The 15946-nt window shown below is 44.3% G+C and overlaps 1 protein-coding gene across 5 annotated transcripts in view; it reads right to left on the bottom strand.

Moving 5' to 3' along the window:
• cita (citron rho-interacting serine/threonine kinase a) overlaps nt 1-14067 on the bottom strand; it is a 36302-nt gene extending 22235 nt beyond the window's left edge. The window contains exons 1-8 of one of the 5 annotated variants that reach the window (XM_086167831.1): nt 13975-14067; nt 13672-13878; nt 13440-13593; nt 11990-12179; nt 7952-8057; nt 3588-3731; nt 3182-3301; nt 1727-1897 (exon numbers count right to left, since the gene is read on the bottom strand). In XM_086167831.1, the coding sequence (XP_086023957.1) occupies nt 1727-1897; nt 3182-3301; nt 3588-3731; nt 7952-8057; nt 11990-12179; nt 13440-13593; nt 13672-13743 (957 nt within the window). In that variant the 5' untranslated portion in view covers nt 13744-13878; nt 13975-14067. Of the gene's footprint in view, nt 1-1726; nt 1898-3181; nt 3302-3587; nt 3732-7951; nt 11498-11989; nt 12418-13439; nt 13594-13671; nt 13879-13974 lie in introns of those variants that run through there. The other 4 variants (XM_086167828.1, XM_086167832.1, XM_086167827.1 and 1 more) reach the window with 4 other exon arrangements.
• Between the last annotated feature and the right edge of the window lie 1879 nt (nt 14068-15946).

Here is a 15946-nt window from a genome sequence, read left to right as displayed (position 1 = left end):
AACAGTCGACTCGCCGCTGACATTGTAGAATGCTGACCTCACTTTAAGCCTAAACTCAAAAGGCCTGCTGTTAAAACTTGCCTATTCTCAGTTCCAACTGCTGTAAATTTTTTTTTTTTTTTTTTTTAACATTTTGTCAGATAACCTTGAGTATGGAGGTTGCCCACTAATAGAATTTATGATCATCATTATCAATTTTATTATTACCTCGGATGTGTTGTGGCAGATTTAGTTTAGAAATGTATCTTCTTTTTCCAATTGGATTCATTTCCATTTTTATTTGCTTATTTGGCTGAGTTGATGAAATAATGTTAATGCTGTTTATAGCAAAGAGTGCACTCTGACTTTGCGATGATAATTCAATCTCACCTTTTTCTTTTTTTTTTTTTTAAATGAATGCTTGGAAGAAGTTGGATGGTTTTGTTCAGTCCAAAAACTCAAACTATAATAAACACTGCACTACATGAGCCAGAATACAATTTTATCTCAGCATTGAGATACAGTGCAATACAACCACTCTTTGAAATGTAGATATTGTTACTGAGGCCCCGGGTCGGTTGCCTCTCCATGATATTTTACATTACTTGGTTAAAAACAGACTTCTTTTTTTTCCCTTTTTCATGTAAGCACTCCCTTAGTGAAAACAAAGTTTACTGATGCATCAAATGAAAAAATGAGGGCTGTTTTTTTTTCTACAAGAAACGTACATGCTATGCGGTAAGATATAACTCAAGTTGCGCCCGCCTTTTGCCACCAAAACAGACCTGACCTGTCGAGGCAATTACAACTAAGATGCAAGGTGGTGCCTTCAGACCGTACATACCGTTCGCGTGTAAGGGTGTGCATGGTCTACAAGAGCGCTTGGGTAGGCCGTACGTGCCAAAGTAACATCCAAATGGATGGCACGGCTCAAAGTTTACCAGCAGAATGTGGCCCAAAACATCCCTCAGTCAGCTTTCCTTCGCCCCCGGTGCATCCTGTTGCATCGTGTTCCCCAGGTAAGCAATGCACACGCCTTCCATTGCTTCATGGTCCAGTTCTGTTGGCCACGTACCAATTGTTGGTGCTTTGGGCAATGGGCAAGGGTCAAGGGTCAACGTGAGCACCCTGGCCGGTCTGCGGCTTTGCAGCTATGTGCAAACAAAACGCGTTGCGCTCTGCATTCTGACACGTTTCTATCATAACCAGCATACATTTTTTTCTGCAATTTGAGCGACAGCAGCTCGTCCGTTGGATCAGACCAGGGGTTAGCCTTCGCTCCCAACATGTACCAATGATCCTTGGCCAGCCCTGACCCAGTCACTGGTTGAAATCTGTTCCTGCCTTTGCCCACTTTAGATAGATACTGACCAGAGCTAACTGGGAACAGCAGGTTTGGAGACCCCGGTCATCCAACCGTCACAACTTGAGCAGTTTCAAACACGCTCGTATTCTTACACTAGCTCATTTTTTTCTACTTCTGACACATCAAGGTTGACGACAACATGTTCACTTGATGCTTAATTCATCCCACCCACTAACAGGTGCCATGATGAAGTGTTACTCACTTCATCTGTCCGCGGTCATAGTGCCATGTCTCATCGGTGTAAAGTATATCAGTTCTGTATAATAGCGGATATAAAACATCATAAAACATCATAGTACCGACAGCAGCGCACAACCCTAGTAACCGAGACGTCAAGCACACCATGTGCCAGGGCCCATGCAAAAATAAGAGTTGGTTTACCTTCTGGATTCTCTGCTGGTACTCCACAGCCTTCCTTTTGAGGTCCTCACTAGTTTGTCGAGAATCTCTTAGCTCAGATTCATAGAGGTCACTGCGGCGTCGGGCAGCTGACAGATCTTCCTCCAGCTGCCTGATGGTCACCTGCATCTCTTCAAGCTGGGCATGGTACTCCTAATGTCCAAGAAAGGCAGGCAGAGGTATGTAGCCTACACTCTTATCCAAAGCAGACTCAGTATTCTGTTTATGAAACAAGCTCAGTCAAGTTTGCAAAAACATGGAAAAATACATTCGCCCGTCAGTATATTGGACTGATACTGGCCAGGACCGTGTTCTTTTCTGTTGACTAAAGTCAAAATGAGGACTTTAAAACGGTTTCTTTTTTATATAGCGATTCACATTATGTAAAAGCTACGGTTATCTTACTGTCGCTAGAATCTTTAAAAAGGTGGGGTGGGGGGAAGCATAATCATATAATAAGCTATAATAAGTAATCATATGCTGACATTACAGTAAAATTACAGTAATTTACCACATTGGGTCGTGGAATAAAACTAAGGCTGTTCAAAGCTGGTATTCTAAATTATTTTTCTTATTGCAGAGAAATTATTGGTATATGGAGAATAAAAGTGTGCTTCCAATTCTGCCTTTTTCGTGGGAAGATAAGGTAATGACAGTCAGCTCAAGGCAGCACTAAGGGTTTGGGACAGCGGATGAGGAGAGCTGAGCTGCTCCATTGCCATACAGACAAAGATATACAGTGCGCAGATATGCTGACACTGTTTTACTGTGCACTCATCTATACGAACTGCAGTGCACTGCAGCAATGACAATTCATCACAAAAAAAAAAGTATGAAAATCAAAGATAGCAGCAACTCCAACTAAATGTAAAAATGAAGTATTAGAATCTCTAAAAAAAAAAAAAAATCCAACAACTTTAATTCATGTTTTATCTTGTTTACCACTTCTAGACCTTTTATAAATGATATAACAGTCAAAAGACAACATCAGGACACACAGGGCCAAATAAATGGGGATTTGATGACAAGGAGTTAGAATGTAGTTCTGAACGCCCCACATACATCTGATTGAAACTAAACTTAAATACTGCTCATCTTTCCCCAGGCGGTTAGGCAGAACAGCAACGACCTTTATGGTTACTAAAGACAAGCGTGTCCTTAGAGGTTATTCCCAAACTGTAACAGGAATATGCACTAGGCTCAGAAGTACAATCTCATGGCTATTTCAGCAAATCCATCGTTAGCTGTGAGAGTAAAAAAAAAAAGATGAAATTGCGGAAATTAACACTATCGTCACCCATAAAACGTGTTTTTTCTGGTTTTAAACAACAGGGTATTAAATTTTTTTTAGATATTAAAAAAAAACAAATCTTCATATTACAATCATGGGGAGGGAAAAAAAGGGATCATCTCAATGATAACATTTGCATACAGTACCTGTTCTTTAATTTCCTGTAGCTTGTTGCTCTGCTCCCGGATGTCATGCAGCAACTGCATAGCCTTATCATCCTCTCTGGAGACCTCCACACGTGCCTCTTCCAAGCTCCGCTTAAGGCTCTGCAACACCAGTAGAAACAAATCAAGGAAACCGCTGGCCCAGATAGTGGCTGATATTTTTACCAAACAGCCCCCTTCTTTGAAAAGAAAACAAAACATTTATTGCATTGAATTTTAAGATTTTAGTACCTGCAATAACGAGAATAATTTGCACGCTGGATATTAAAGGAATTTGAATGAAGGAATTTGGCAAATTTGTGAAAAATGATGAATGAGCTTTATACATCCAAACAAATAGGCATGGAATGGCTATGTGAAAAATCTTGGATATAGCTGTGTGACTCACGCTGCACTCAGTAATGTAGGTGGCGAGGTCTTGCTCCAGGATGCTCCTTTGAGTCTCAGAAGCTTTCAACTCCACATCTTTCTGGTGGAGCACTGACTCCAGGTCAGTCATCTTACGCTGGAACCTGGAGATCTCCTGCTCCATCTGAACACACACATAGACAGCGCCTTCTTACACTGGATGTGTGAAAAGTCTCTTGAAACTGTATGCCACTGATCCAACTTAATAGAACCTAAATGAAGAACTGCAAATTTTGCTTCATCTTTAGATTGATTATTTGAAGCACTTGGGCAAGTTCACAAGAGTGCTCAAACAAACTAGAGTTACACTTTTACATTACATTCCAGTCATTTGGCTGATGCTTTTATCCAAAGCGACTTACAAAAAGTGCAATTCAGTCACCGAAGATCCAAAGTACCCGAAGTCACCACTCTATCAAATAGCCATCTCAAAACGATATGCATACATACATTTCTTTGTATGTTTTTTTTAAAGTGTGATTAGTGGGGTAGTGTCTGGTGAAGAGGTACTGTTTAAGTAAGTACTCCTCTCCAGGTCCGTTATCCTGATGGCAACAAGATACTGACGCAGCACAAGTGAGAAACGGTCCAGAGCGGCCGCCCACTGGAGGAAAGCAATTTGGCCACGATCACGAAAGACCCCGCTTGATCTGGAACTACAATTAAACACACTTGTAAAGAAGCATTCCCGGCGTGAGGGAGTGAACTTAGCATTTCATGATTTCTCATTTCAGGGACAAAGAACTTGTTCCAATAGGTCGGGGACATGAAGGCTACGGTCGGCTCAAATTAAGTGTCAAACGGCGAAATACTGATACTCGTTTTGCAGCTCAGAGGAAAAGAAGTAGCAAACAAGGAACACCTTTTTGCTTGTTGGAAAATATGGGACAGTCGCCGATGCTGTGGAATATTTTTTTTTCATCCAGATGAGTGGATTTTTTAAGGGGCTTGAGAGTGGAGCCTTGTATCCACTGCTCGATCGCACTGAGGCTGTGACAGCAAGAGGTCTTGGTCTTTGTGAAATCTACCCTGACAGAACTTAATGCCCTGCAGTAATAAATTACAAGCAAAAGGCAAACTCATTAATAAACTAATTATATCATGGGCATTCAGCTTTTCATGTAAATGATACTGCATTATATCTTGGTTGTGCCCAAACCAAATTTGTTTGGGAGCCGGTACACAGCAGAAACCTCAACTGTCTTTCAGCAGGCTGCCCCTGATACTGTGACGTAAATTCCTATCGAGTTCAGACTATCTTGAATTGGTTCTGAGGAGAAACTAAAAAAGAAACTATACTGAAGCTTTAAAAGGGATCCAATAGCAATACAGTCTTCTTCTTCTTCTTTCAGCTTTTCCCTTCAGGGGTCACCACAGCGAATCAACTTTCTCCATCTAACCCTACTCTCTGTATCCTCCACCACCAATTACCTTCATATTCTATCTCACTTGGTCCATAAATCTCTTTGGTTTTCCTCGAGACCTCTTGCCTGGCAGCTCCAATTCCAGCATCCATCTACCAATATACTCGCTATCCCTCCTTTATTCATGACCAAAACATCTCAATCTGGCTTCTCTGACCTTCTCTCTAAAACATCGAACATGTGCTGTTCCTCTGATAGACTCATTCCTGATCCTATCCATCCTGGTCACTCCCAAAGAGAACCTTAGCATCTTCATCTCTGTGACCTCTAGTTCTGCCTCCTGTCTTTTCATCATTGTAACAGTTTCTAGTCCATACAGCATTGCTGGTCTCACCACTGTCTTGAACACCTTTCCTTTCATTTTGGCCGATGGTCTTCTATCACATAGTACCCCTGACACTTTTCTCCACCCATTCCAACCTGCTTGAACCCGTGTCTTCACCTCTTTTCCACACTCTCCGTTGCTCTGGACTGTTGACCTCAAGTACCTGAAATCTTCCAACTTTTTGATCTCCACTCCCTGTAGCCTCACCGTTCCACCCGAGTTCCTCTCATTCACACACATATATTCTGTCTTGCTGTGACTGACTTTCATTCCTCTCCTTTCCAGAGCATACCTCCACCTCTCTAGATTTTCCTCTACCTGTTTTCTGCTCTCACTACAGATCACAATGTCATCTGCAAACATCATGGTCCATGGGGATTCCTGTCTAACACCTCATCTGTCAGCCTTTCCATCACCACTGTGAAAAAGAGGGGGCTCAGAGCTGATCCTTGATGGAGTCCCACCTCCGCCTTGAACGTCTCTGTTACCCCTACAGCACACCGTACCACTGTCTCACAGCTAGCATACATGTCCTGCACCAGTCTAACATACTTCTGTTACTCTAGACTTCCTCATACAATACCGAAGCTCATCTCTTGGCACCCTGTCATGTGCTTTTTCTAGGTCTCTGTACTTCTCTATTAGCATTCTCAAAGCAAATACTGCATCTGTAGTACTCTTTCTAGGCATGAAGCCATACTGCTGGTCACAAATGCTGACTTCTGTTCTCAGTCTAGTTCCCACTATTCTTTCCCATAACTTCATTGTATGGCTCATCAACTGTATCCCTCTATCGTTGCCGCAATTCTGCACATCCCCCTTATTCTTAAAAATAGGCACCATCACACTTTGTCTCCATTCCCACTAATCGAGGCAGAAAATCTACCGCTGCCTCTCCTAGATACTTCCGCACCTCCACAGGCATATCATCAGGACCAACTGCTTTTCCACTCTTCATCCTCTTCATTACCTTCCTCCCTTAACTGTTACTAATTTGTGCTACTTTGTGGTCTACAATAGTCACCTCTTCTACCCGTGCCCCTCTTTCATTTTCCACATTCATTAGCTCTTCAAAGTACTCTTTCCATCTTCCCATCACTCTTCTAGCATCTGTCAATACATTTCCCTCTCTACCCTTAATCACCTGGACCTGTTGTACATCCTTTCCATCACTATCTCTCACCAACCTGTATAGATCACTCTTACCCTCCTTGCTATCCAACAGAGCATAAAGGTCATCATACGCCCTTTGTTTTGCCTTCGCTACCTTTATCTTTACCTTATGTTGTATCTCCCTGTACTTCTGTCTGTTCTCGTCAGTCCTCTCAATATCCCACTCGTTCTTCGCTAACCGCTCTCTGTATACACTCCTGCAATTCCTCATTCCACCACCAAGTCTCCTCATCTACTTTCCTTCCAGATGACACACCAAGTACTCTTCTACCTGTCTCCCTGATAACACTAGCTGTTGTTGTCCAATCATCTGGAAGCTCACCCTGACCACCCAAAGCCTTTCTCAACTCCTCCCTGAAAACCATACAACATTCATCCCTATTCAGCTTCCACCACTTTGTCTTATGCTCTGCCTTAGTCCTCTTGATCTTCCTTGTCACCAGAGTCATCCTACAAACCACCATCATTGCTGTCTTTACCAACATGCCCATTGAAGTCTGCACCATTTAGCACTCTCATCTCTGGGGATAGTCTACATCACTTCATTTAACTCAATCCAGAAGCTCTCCTTCTCTTCAAATTCACATCCCACCTGCGGGTCATAGCCACTAACAACATTGAGCGTCACACCTTCAATTTCCAGTTTTAGACTCATAAGTCTATCTGACATTCTTTTCACTTCCAGAACGTTCCTAACAAACTCCTCCTTCAAGAGAACTCCTACTCCATATATCCTCTTGTCAGGACCATGAAAGTACAACTTAAAGCCTGCTCCTAAGCTTCTAGCCTTACTACCTTTCCACCTGGTCTCCTAGACACACAGTATATCCACTTTCCTTCTCTGCATCATGTCGACCAACTCTCTACCTTTTCCTGTCAGAGTCCCGATATTCAAAGTTCCTACTCTCAGTCCCAGGCTCTTTCCTTTCCTCTTCTCTCTTTGCTTCTGAACACACCTTCCTCCTCTCCTTCTTTGACCTACAGCAGCCCAATTTCCACAGGTACCCTGTAGATCATTGCTACCAATGGCGGTCGTTGTTAACCCGGTCCTCGACCGATCCGGTATGATCTGGTTATTATGGTTGATTCACATGTTTGGTTTTGGCAAACGTTTCACACCAGATGCCCTTCCTGACGTAACCCTCTGCATTTATCCGGGCTTAAGACTGGCTCAGGGAGACACTGCTCTGTGCCCCCCCGAGGCTGGCTCAGGGAGACACCGACCAGTGCCGCCCTGGGGCTGCATTATCCAATAGCAATACAATATAACCCATAATTAAAGTATTTGTTCAGTGCAGTGCTCTCCAATATCAAAACTCAAAACCCTTCGCGGTTTCAATTTCAGGGATGAAAAAGAAAAATGCCATGAGAGCAAAATCTTTACTATTTTCTGAACCACGGGTTGAAGCAAAGGACCCTCACCTTGTGACATTTGTCTTGGGTCTCTTGTAGTTCTTTGCTTTTAAGGTGCAGCTTCTTTTCCATGGAGGTGGTCTTAGCAGGAGAGTTGAGGCCTGCAGACACTGACCTGGGGACAGCACATCATATGTGGGAGTGCACTTCTTACAACGCCAAAGAAGGTCAATTTTCAAGAATATGGATGAATTCGGATTCTGACTGAGACAGCAAGGGGAAAAAAAACAAAAAAATTGACAAAGACACTTCAGTCATGGGAGTCATGAGTCAAAATGCATAAACGCCCAGACGTCACAAATGAGTAGCAGACACTGGTGACAAACAGAGAACAGTTTTATGAAAAGAAGGGATAAATGGCATGAAGAATATGAATATGCAGCTCTGACAATAAAAGCTCCCGAGGAAGGATCGGAATGACATTCATATAATTTAACTGAAAAGGTTTATTCGGAACAAACCCCGTCGCAGTTGTGGAGGGACTTTGCCTAACAAACAAACAACCCACTTCTGGCTGTGTTTTGTCTGCAGTTAATTCAGGGCTTCAATTTTCACCTTTGCCCTGACCAGAGGACAGGAGACGGGGCGATCCTGAGGAGGAATCTTCAAAACAAATGAATGGGTCTGCATGAATGAGTTCAGGAACACAGGAGAGGAATCTAATAAAGTCGACACAGACTGAGTCACGGCGTTAAAAATAATCACAAAAATGAGCAGAGCTCCTTTTTCCTCTCTACGCTGAGTCAATCCCCTTGAATCAGAGTATATTCAATATATAGACAACAAGCACAAACTCATCCCAGAAACAGCAACACCCTAGGAATGTAGAATAGACCCCGCTTCACCTCAATCAATCCTGCGCCTTTTGGTATCAAAATTCGGTGTTTCATCAGTTTAAAAAGTTTAGTGATGCAGCACATTTGTAACAAAAACATTTTACAGGTGCTCAGCAGGGGGGAGGAGCACAAAGCGGTTTGCCTTTTCCGCCTCTGCCAGTATCCTTCTTAAAACATTTAGCTCCATTTCCTCCTTCCCGACAGAGAACGTAAACACCGGAAGGTGGGTCGATATCTTCATATGTTTCATGCATGTCAAAGGAATCACGGCGGTATTTCCATTGTCCTATTTAGGACGCATGCAGTATTTCCGCTGCTCTAATCATTACGCGGGAAGAGTGGAAAATAAAGAATTGTATCCGTCAAAAATGCCGGGCTATTCTTTCCGAGTCTCTTGCAGGGGAGCGAAAATGAACGGCCATGTAGTTCTGACAGCATTAACTCGGATAAGGTTTGAAAGGCAAACAGGAAAAAGCCTGCGGAGGCCGTCTTAATAAAATGTACAATCTTAAGAGTGATGCCACAAAGAGGTCACACGCTGCATATTTATGATTTTTAACATTTATGCTTCAAATGTATTCAAAACAAGTGCACAAAAAGAAATGACTCTGCATGTGAAAATGTCAATGAAAAGCATATTTGCTGTAAACTCCTCCTGCTCCTGGGTTTTGTTATGCAGCAACCCAAACACTAGATCGAGCTACATCCCATGAGCAAATTGATCCTCGTCCCATGTTTACGTAACACAATTTGAGAGTAAAGACTGGGGAAAAAAAAAAAACACTATCACCATCAAATGCAGGATACTAAGCCATCTGAACTGTATTAGGGCTTAATAATTGAACTGAGCATTGGATTTGTGACTAGAGAGGCAGTGAATTATGAACAATGAATATATTTATTTGTCTTCATATTCTCTGTTGGACTAAAATCTTTGTCAGAGAAAAGCCTGGGTTTTAAAGCACTCTCAGTCATAGCCTCTCAAAAATATATCTGTATTAGGAGTGAGTGTTGGCCAATGTGCACCGACCGATATGATAACTTTAAGTAATCACATCACTGTGAGCAGTAAATTATGCATTATTAGTACATGGAGAACGCCACACATGAAACCAACAAAAAAATAAATGATCTTCTTGAGCTGTTCTTTTTTTCTGCTGGTTGTTTTCTTTCAGTAACTTGATGGGTTTGGCTACAAAGTGTCATACAATAGTTTTATCCCCAAATCCAAACTGTTATGTGCTATAGAGGAGAAGACAAATCATATATTATACAAGCGGCTGTGCTCCAGTCAGGGTTTGGCAAAGGAATCATTGAAACCTACGACCAAACTATTAAGCATTATGTGTGGATTTAAAATCGGTTTGAAATCGAAAATCCCGCTACTTTCTAAAGAAATAATGGACAAGCCGGTATTCAAATGACGTGTTGACTGAGACCTCCTCAATGAGGAGTATGTTTGCACCCTGAAAATGGTCATCAGTCACAAAAATCCAGCGTCAGTCAAGCTCTACATGAAAATCACACCAAGGACTGCCCATAAATTTCCAGAGGACTTCTTGTAAATCAGATCCCTTAGTTTCCAAGAGACCTTTCAAATGAGGAATCCTGACCACAGTGGCCCTGAATGGAAAGTCAGTTGTCACCTAAATCATTGGTAATCATTCTCTGGGGACGAGGAGCGCTCTTTCAGTGGCCATCTGGAAGCGCTCATTTGCGCCAATTTGGCTATTTGTTGTCAAGCTACCCTACTCCCAACCAAAGGGCGCAATGACTGACCGTCAACACGGTTTACCCTTCTCTCACATTTTAGATGTCGTCGATCATAATTAGCCATTACGATATTTTTTTTTTTTAGCCACATAATTCCTCAAAAGGCATAGATATTCCTGGAAGTTTACGAAGCATGCTGCAGATATTAATTCAACCCGCCGAATTACAGACAGCATTTTATACATTTGAGGCAAGCTGTTGAGGGGATTTTGTTGTTGGGTTTTACTAATGAGGACAAGTTCACAAAAAAAAAAAAAAAAAAAAGAAAAACAGAAAAAAAAAGAACCCCCAAAATACATTATTAGCATTTCATTATGCTTGCTTTGGGCTCAGTTCCTTCTTGGCATTGTAATGAAGACAGTGTACATGCATATGCGTGCACCCACACACAAATCTGACACATCCTAGGATTGTTGATCTCCTCTTAATCAAATGCAGCAAAAAAAAAAAAAAAAAAAAAAAAGATGTTCAGTTAAAAACCATTAGCAGATGGCTACTGGTGTAAGACAAGGGACCGAGACATCGGGAGACGGAGAAAATAGGAGGAGATGAGAAGAATAAAGATGGGGGTGGGGACTGGAGGTGGGGGGGGGGGGACATCACGGTAGTAACCATAGAAATAGATTCTCTCCCCCAATCTGAGCTCTCATCCTTTACCCTGTCTAATCTGCTAACGCTTTCCCCGTTGCTGCTGCTGTCATGATCCGCAGTCTCCAGCACCATTAACCTTCTACAGCGCTGCCATAGGGCTCCGGGAAAAAAAAAAAAAAAAAAAAAGGGAAGGAAGGAAGGAAACCCTCCCTCTTGCTTTATCATCAGAGGTTAAGAAGCCAAACACCGATGGGGATAATTACGGTCGGAAAATCTATGCTGAAATCTGAAGCTTAATGTGCTCCCCGGTAGCAGAGCGGAGGAGTAGAAAAAGCACAGTGCGGGAGTATCTCCATGTGTGGGGTTCCACCTCTAAGCAAACCTCATTGACACACTCAGCTGCATACCAATCAGCGCTGATGGCAAGATAACACCGGCTCTCAGCCTCTGCTCTGTTGATTTGATGTATCTCTGCATCAGATAGACAACGCGTGATTCCCTCCGAAGCATGAAAACGGGAATCGGGGGGGGGGGGGGGGAGGCAGCACAGACTGAACAGGTGGATCTCTCTGCCGCTTCATCCGTCCGTCTGATACTGTATACGGACAAATCTATTTTAGCCCCGAAAGTCACAACACTAATGAAAGGGGAACCACACCGACTGCCCCGGACGTCATAGTAAGTCAGCAGAAAAGCCGCTACCTGGAAAATCTGGCACTAGTAATAAGGACCCTTAACAGAGCAGGAAGAAACACGGGGTGTTACCAATACAGCAAGAGGTGAGTGAGTGGGGTGAATGTGAGCGGCTAAAAAACAAGGAAAAAAAACAACAAATAAAAGCACTTACTCAGTCCTGGCCAGTGTTGTCAATGTTCTGCTGAAGAACCAGCCTAGAAAGGGGAGGTCCCGGCCCTGGAAGCCCACTGGCAGAGCTCCGCGCTGGGCTGCTGAGGCTGGCCGGGAGGCTGCCTTCTCCGGCTCCTCAAAATTAGAGGTGTCATCTTCAGCGTGCAACGCAGGAACGAACGGTGGTAGAACTGCAGGAGCACGGAGGAGAGAGGGAAAGTGTAAAAGGAAGGGGAGGCGAATATGCGAGGAATGACGAATGAGGTACTTAAAAAACAAAACAAAAAAAAACAAAAAAACACAATAAGGAGAAAAGGGGGAGAAAGGAAGTGAGGAACGGACCTGAGCGGTGGGAGCTCGGAGTGCGGTAAGTCGCACGTTGATACACATGCTGCCTCCTCCCTCCCTCCCTCACACACACACACACACACAAACACACGCTCCCTCGCTCTCCCTCACTGCAGCAGAGCGAGCCGCTCGTTCACCAAAACTGAGCTGTGCAGACCCGTCGCTGTCTAATTAGCAATTAATAGGAATGTATTTTCAACCCGCATGCAGTATTTATGGTTATGATCCTCATTTTAAGTGTTCAATCCTCATTTTACTGCGCACTATTGAATCGATTTAAATGGAAAAAAAAACAAATCTCTTGGGGCACAAAAAGCATTTTGGGAGATTTGCGGAATTTATTAAAAAACAAAACATACATTCCTTAAATTTTCAGTTTTGACGGGAATATTAAAGCGGGAAGCAATTTAGAGGAAAACCCTGACCAAGCAATCGGTCTGACAGTCAATTAAGGATTACAAAACAAAATGTGTAAAAACAAAACACACAACCCTGCGGCAACATCTCTGAATAACCGCAGCAACTTATAACTCGACTGTCATAAACCCCGCACTTCTTCACAGCAAATATCGGTGAATGCGAGAATCATAGACGCAACAAAAGCTCGGGCAGAAACGCCAAACTTTTCAAATCGGTCTCCGTCGTTCGCCGCGGCCCGACATTTGACGGCGCATGATGACACGTAGCATACGCGCTTCCCCCTACGAAGTGCATGTCTGGTGTGGTGGCGTCAAAAGATTTGTGCTGCATCTACTGAGAAGCAGATGAGTTGCAGATCATTATTCAGTCTGCCTCGCCTCTTGTCTGTGCCTCCCTCCCATTCTCCTCCTCGGTTAAGAACTGGCTCACTGCCAACAGCGCACAGAATCTCATTATTTTACTACTCACAACACCGCTGGCGATGCAATTGCTGCTTGTTGCCCGTGTGCAACCACATGCACGCAGCACGGTTACATAAATTATAAACGTTAATATTTGACAAGCGTCCATATAGACCGTTGGTCCAGTAATGGGATTAGTAATGGAAGTCGTTTCAAGGCAAACGGAGCATTTTTTTCGCCAAAGAGGCGGGACAAAGAGGTCCCGGAGCGGACGACGCTCACTTTGTCTCAAGTTTTTCCAGTCGACGCTTGAGAAAAACGGGTGACACCGGAGTCCCTGGAACCCCAGGCGCTCTTTGGCTCCGCACAGCAAGCTGCGCACCAGGTCGACGTACGGCTTACTGGCCCGCGGCTCTGCCGGGATCTTCAGAGAGTGCTGCGGACGACATGGCATAAAGACCGCTCAGACGTCTGGAGGAGGCGGCCGCCTCGGAACTTCGAGACGACTACGCACCTTGAAGTTGAGGATGTTGTGGATGGTCTTGGTGGAGGTGCCGTCGGAGAACGGCGACCTGCCGTAGATCATCTCGTACGCTATCACGCCGAGGGACCACCAGTCACACTCGACGCCGTAGGTGCTGCGAGAGCCCCCGTCCACGGCCGCCAGGACCTCCGGGGACAGGAAGTCCTGGGTCCCTGCTGGCACCGCGGGAGCAGACACCTGGAGCCACGAAAAAACAATAACAAACAAACACAATGACGGCCTTGTCAGGAACACTGAATTTCATACTCACAGCAAACCCTATGATCTACTTACTATTTTGTCAGCAGTCAGCCTGGCAGCTGATCCAAAGTCTGCCAGCTTAATGTGACCGGTCCGATCGATGAGAACATTCTCTGGTTTGACATCTCTGCAAGTGGATATTTCAGAAGAGATTCAGTATTGCTTTTAGAGAGCTGAATGTTGCCCAAGTTCTATAATACGTCTACTGCTCGGATGGCAATAGAACACGAATAAACTCCAGTAATTGCTTGACATCGCGCTCAGCTCGCTGACTCAAATTACAACGCTGCTTTTCTCATTAAACTAGTGTTTCCCTAAATCATATGCACACGTCCCCCTCGGGGTAAAAAATGGCAAACAAAGAATAATTTAGCGTGGACCAGGGAGCATAAAGAACAATTCCATCGCTGCGACGGTCTAAATGACTTCTTCTCCGGTGTCGCCTGAGGGGCTTTGTCCTCGCGCTTCTCACCTGTGGACGTAGCCCAGCTGGTGCACGACGTGAACGGCCTCGACCAGCTCCGCCAAATAGAACTGAGCCATGGGTTCGTCAAACTGCTCCTCGTATCGGTTCAGCAGCGATAGCAGGTCGCCGCCGGGCAGGTACTCCATTGCCTGGACATTCATTTGGATGCGGTCAGTCGGGGGCCGGCATGGCCGCCGTGTCACGACGCAGGGACGGACGAGCGTGAACGTGACGAAAACACATCGGCGTCCTTTGCTACTGAAACATTTATTAATGCCCACAGGAGGACCTATTTTTAGAAATAAAAATGAAGCAACAAGTGCAGGATCACGTGTCTGATCCTACGGTATATCAAAGCGCTATTCACTTTCAGATTAGGGGGTTGTTCTCATTATAGATTCGGTTATGTAACTCCAGATACTGTTGCAGATTTAGCTGTGAAGCCGCAGTCAACAGAGTGGTCGTCGCCACCAGACACACAAACGGCGTCTCGAGAATTGTCATGCCGCAGGGGCGCCTGTGATCGCCGGCGACGACAGGCAGACGTGTGTTTTCAGTCAAAACAACAGGGCTGGACCCCAGAAAAGGTCCGGCGTGCTTAAAGTACGGGAATATAAATCAAAATGAAATGATGCTTCGTCCGACGCGCTATTTCTCTTCCCCGCTATCCGTATTCTCAGATAAAAAGCACCGGTCAGGCTGATTTGAGCTATACGACAGCAGCCACACAGCCATAACAGATGAGAGCCCCTGGTGCATGAATGGTCGACAAGTCTGAATGAACGGGAGCATTTTCCAGTGTTTCCTAGCAACAGCGAGACTGGGTGCCTCTCTGACACGCGGATAAAGATGGACGCTTTGTATTTTCCTCCATGCTCGGTTAGGGAGCGGGGTGAGACAGAGGGGGAGTGAAAAAGAGAGTAGGTGGAAGAACTGAGACAGACATGAAGAGGATGTGAAGGACGAAGCACGATATACGGAAGATAAGTGCAAATCAAATAAATAAATGTTGCGGCCTGTTAAATAATTACCCGTCTGGCGTGTGCAAGAAATGCAGTCTGATAAGGTTATTTACATTCCGTCTAAGGTCCACGGCCATCACGGTGATTAATCTGGGATGATTTTTGTGCGGATGAGGTGCCATTGTTTTACAACTGATTGCTCATTTAGATTGAAACTAGTATTTGAGGAGTTTGCCTGACTACTTTGTGAATGAGTGTCAAATGAGAGCTTTATTATCCCTTACTTCTACGTGTCCTCATTAAGTCAAGAGACCCAGGGCGGGTTTCAGCTATTGTCGAAATGCTCTAATCCCAGCAAAACTATTAGCGAAGCTGTCATTGTCGTGGTTTCCCCACACACACACACACACACAGCCTTGCTTTTTGTACGTGAGTCATAGGTGCAGTCAGGCACTGCAGTGAAGCAATTTCTACAGGGACACCAGAACACTCCTGTCCATTTCAGGGGTGCCATCTTTGGACGCTGCCAACATGGATGCCGTCTATTTTTCTTGTCGCTTCTGAGTGAGGCTATTTA

The sequence above is a fragment of the Fistularia commersonii genome, chromosome 21 (assembly GCF_037954325.1).
Source record: "Fistularia commersonii isolate RoL2024-O1a breed Wild chromosome 21, RoL_Fcom_v1.0, whole genome shotgun sequence".
Classification (NCBI taxonomy): domain Eukaryota; kingdom Metazoa; phylum Chordata; class Actinopteri; order Syngnathiformes; family Fistulariidae; genus Fistularia; species Fistularia commersonii.
This window is presented reverse-complemented; position numbering and strand designations above follow the sequence as displayed.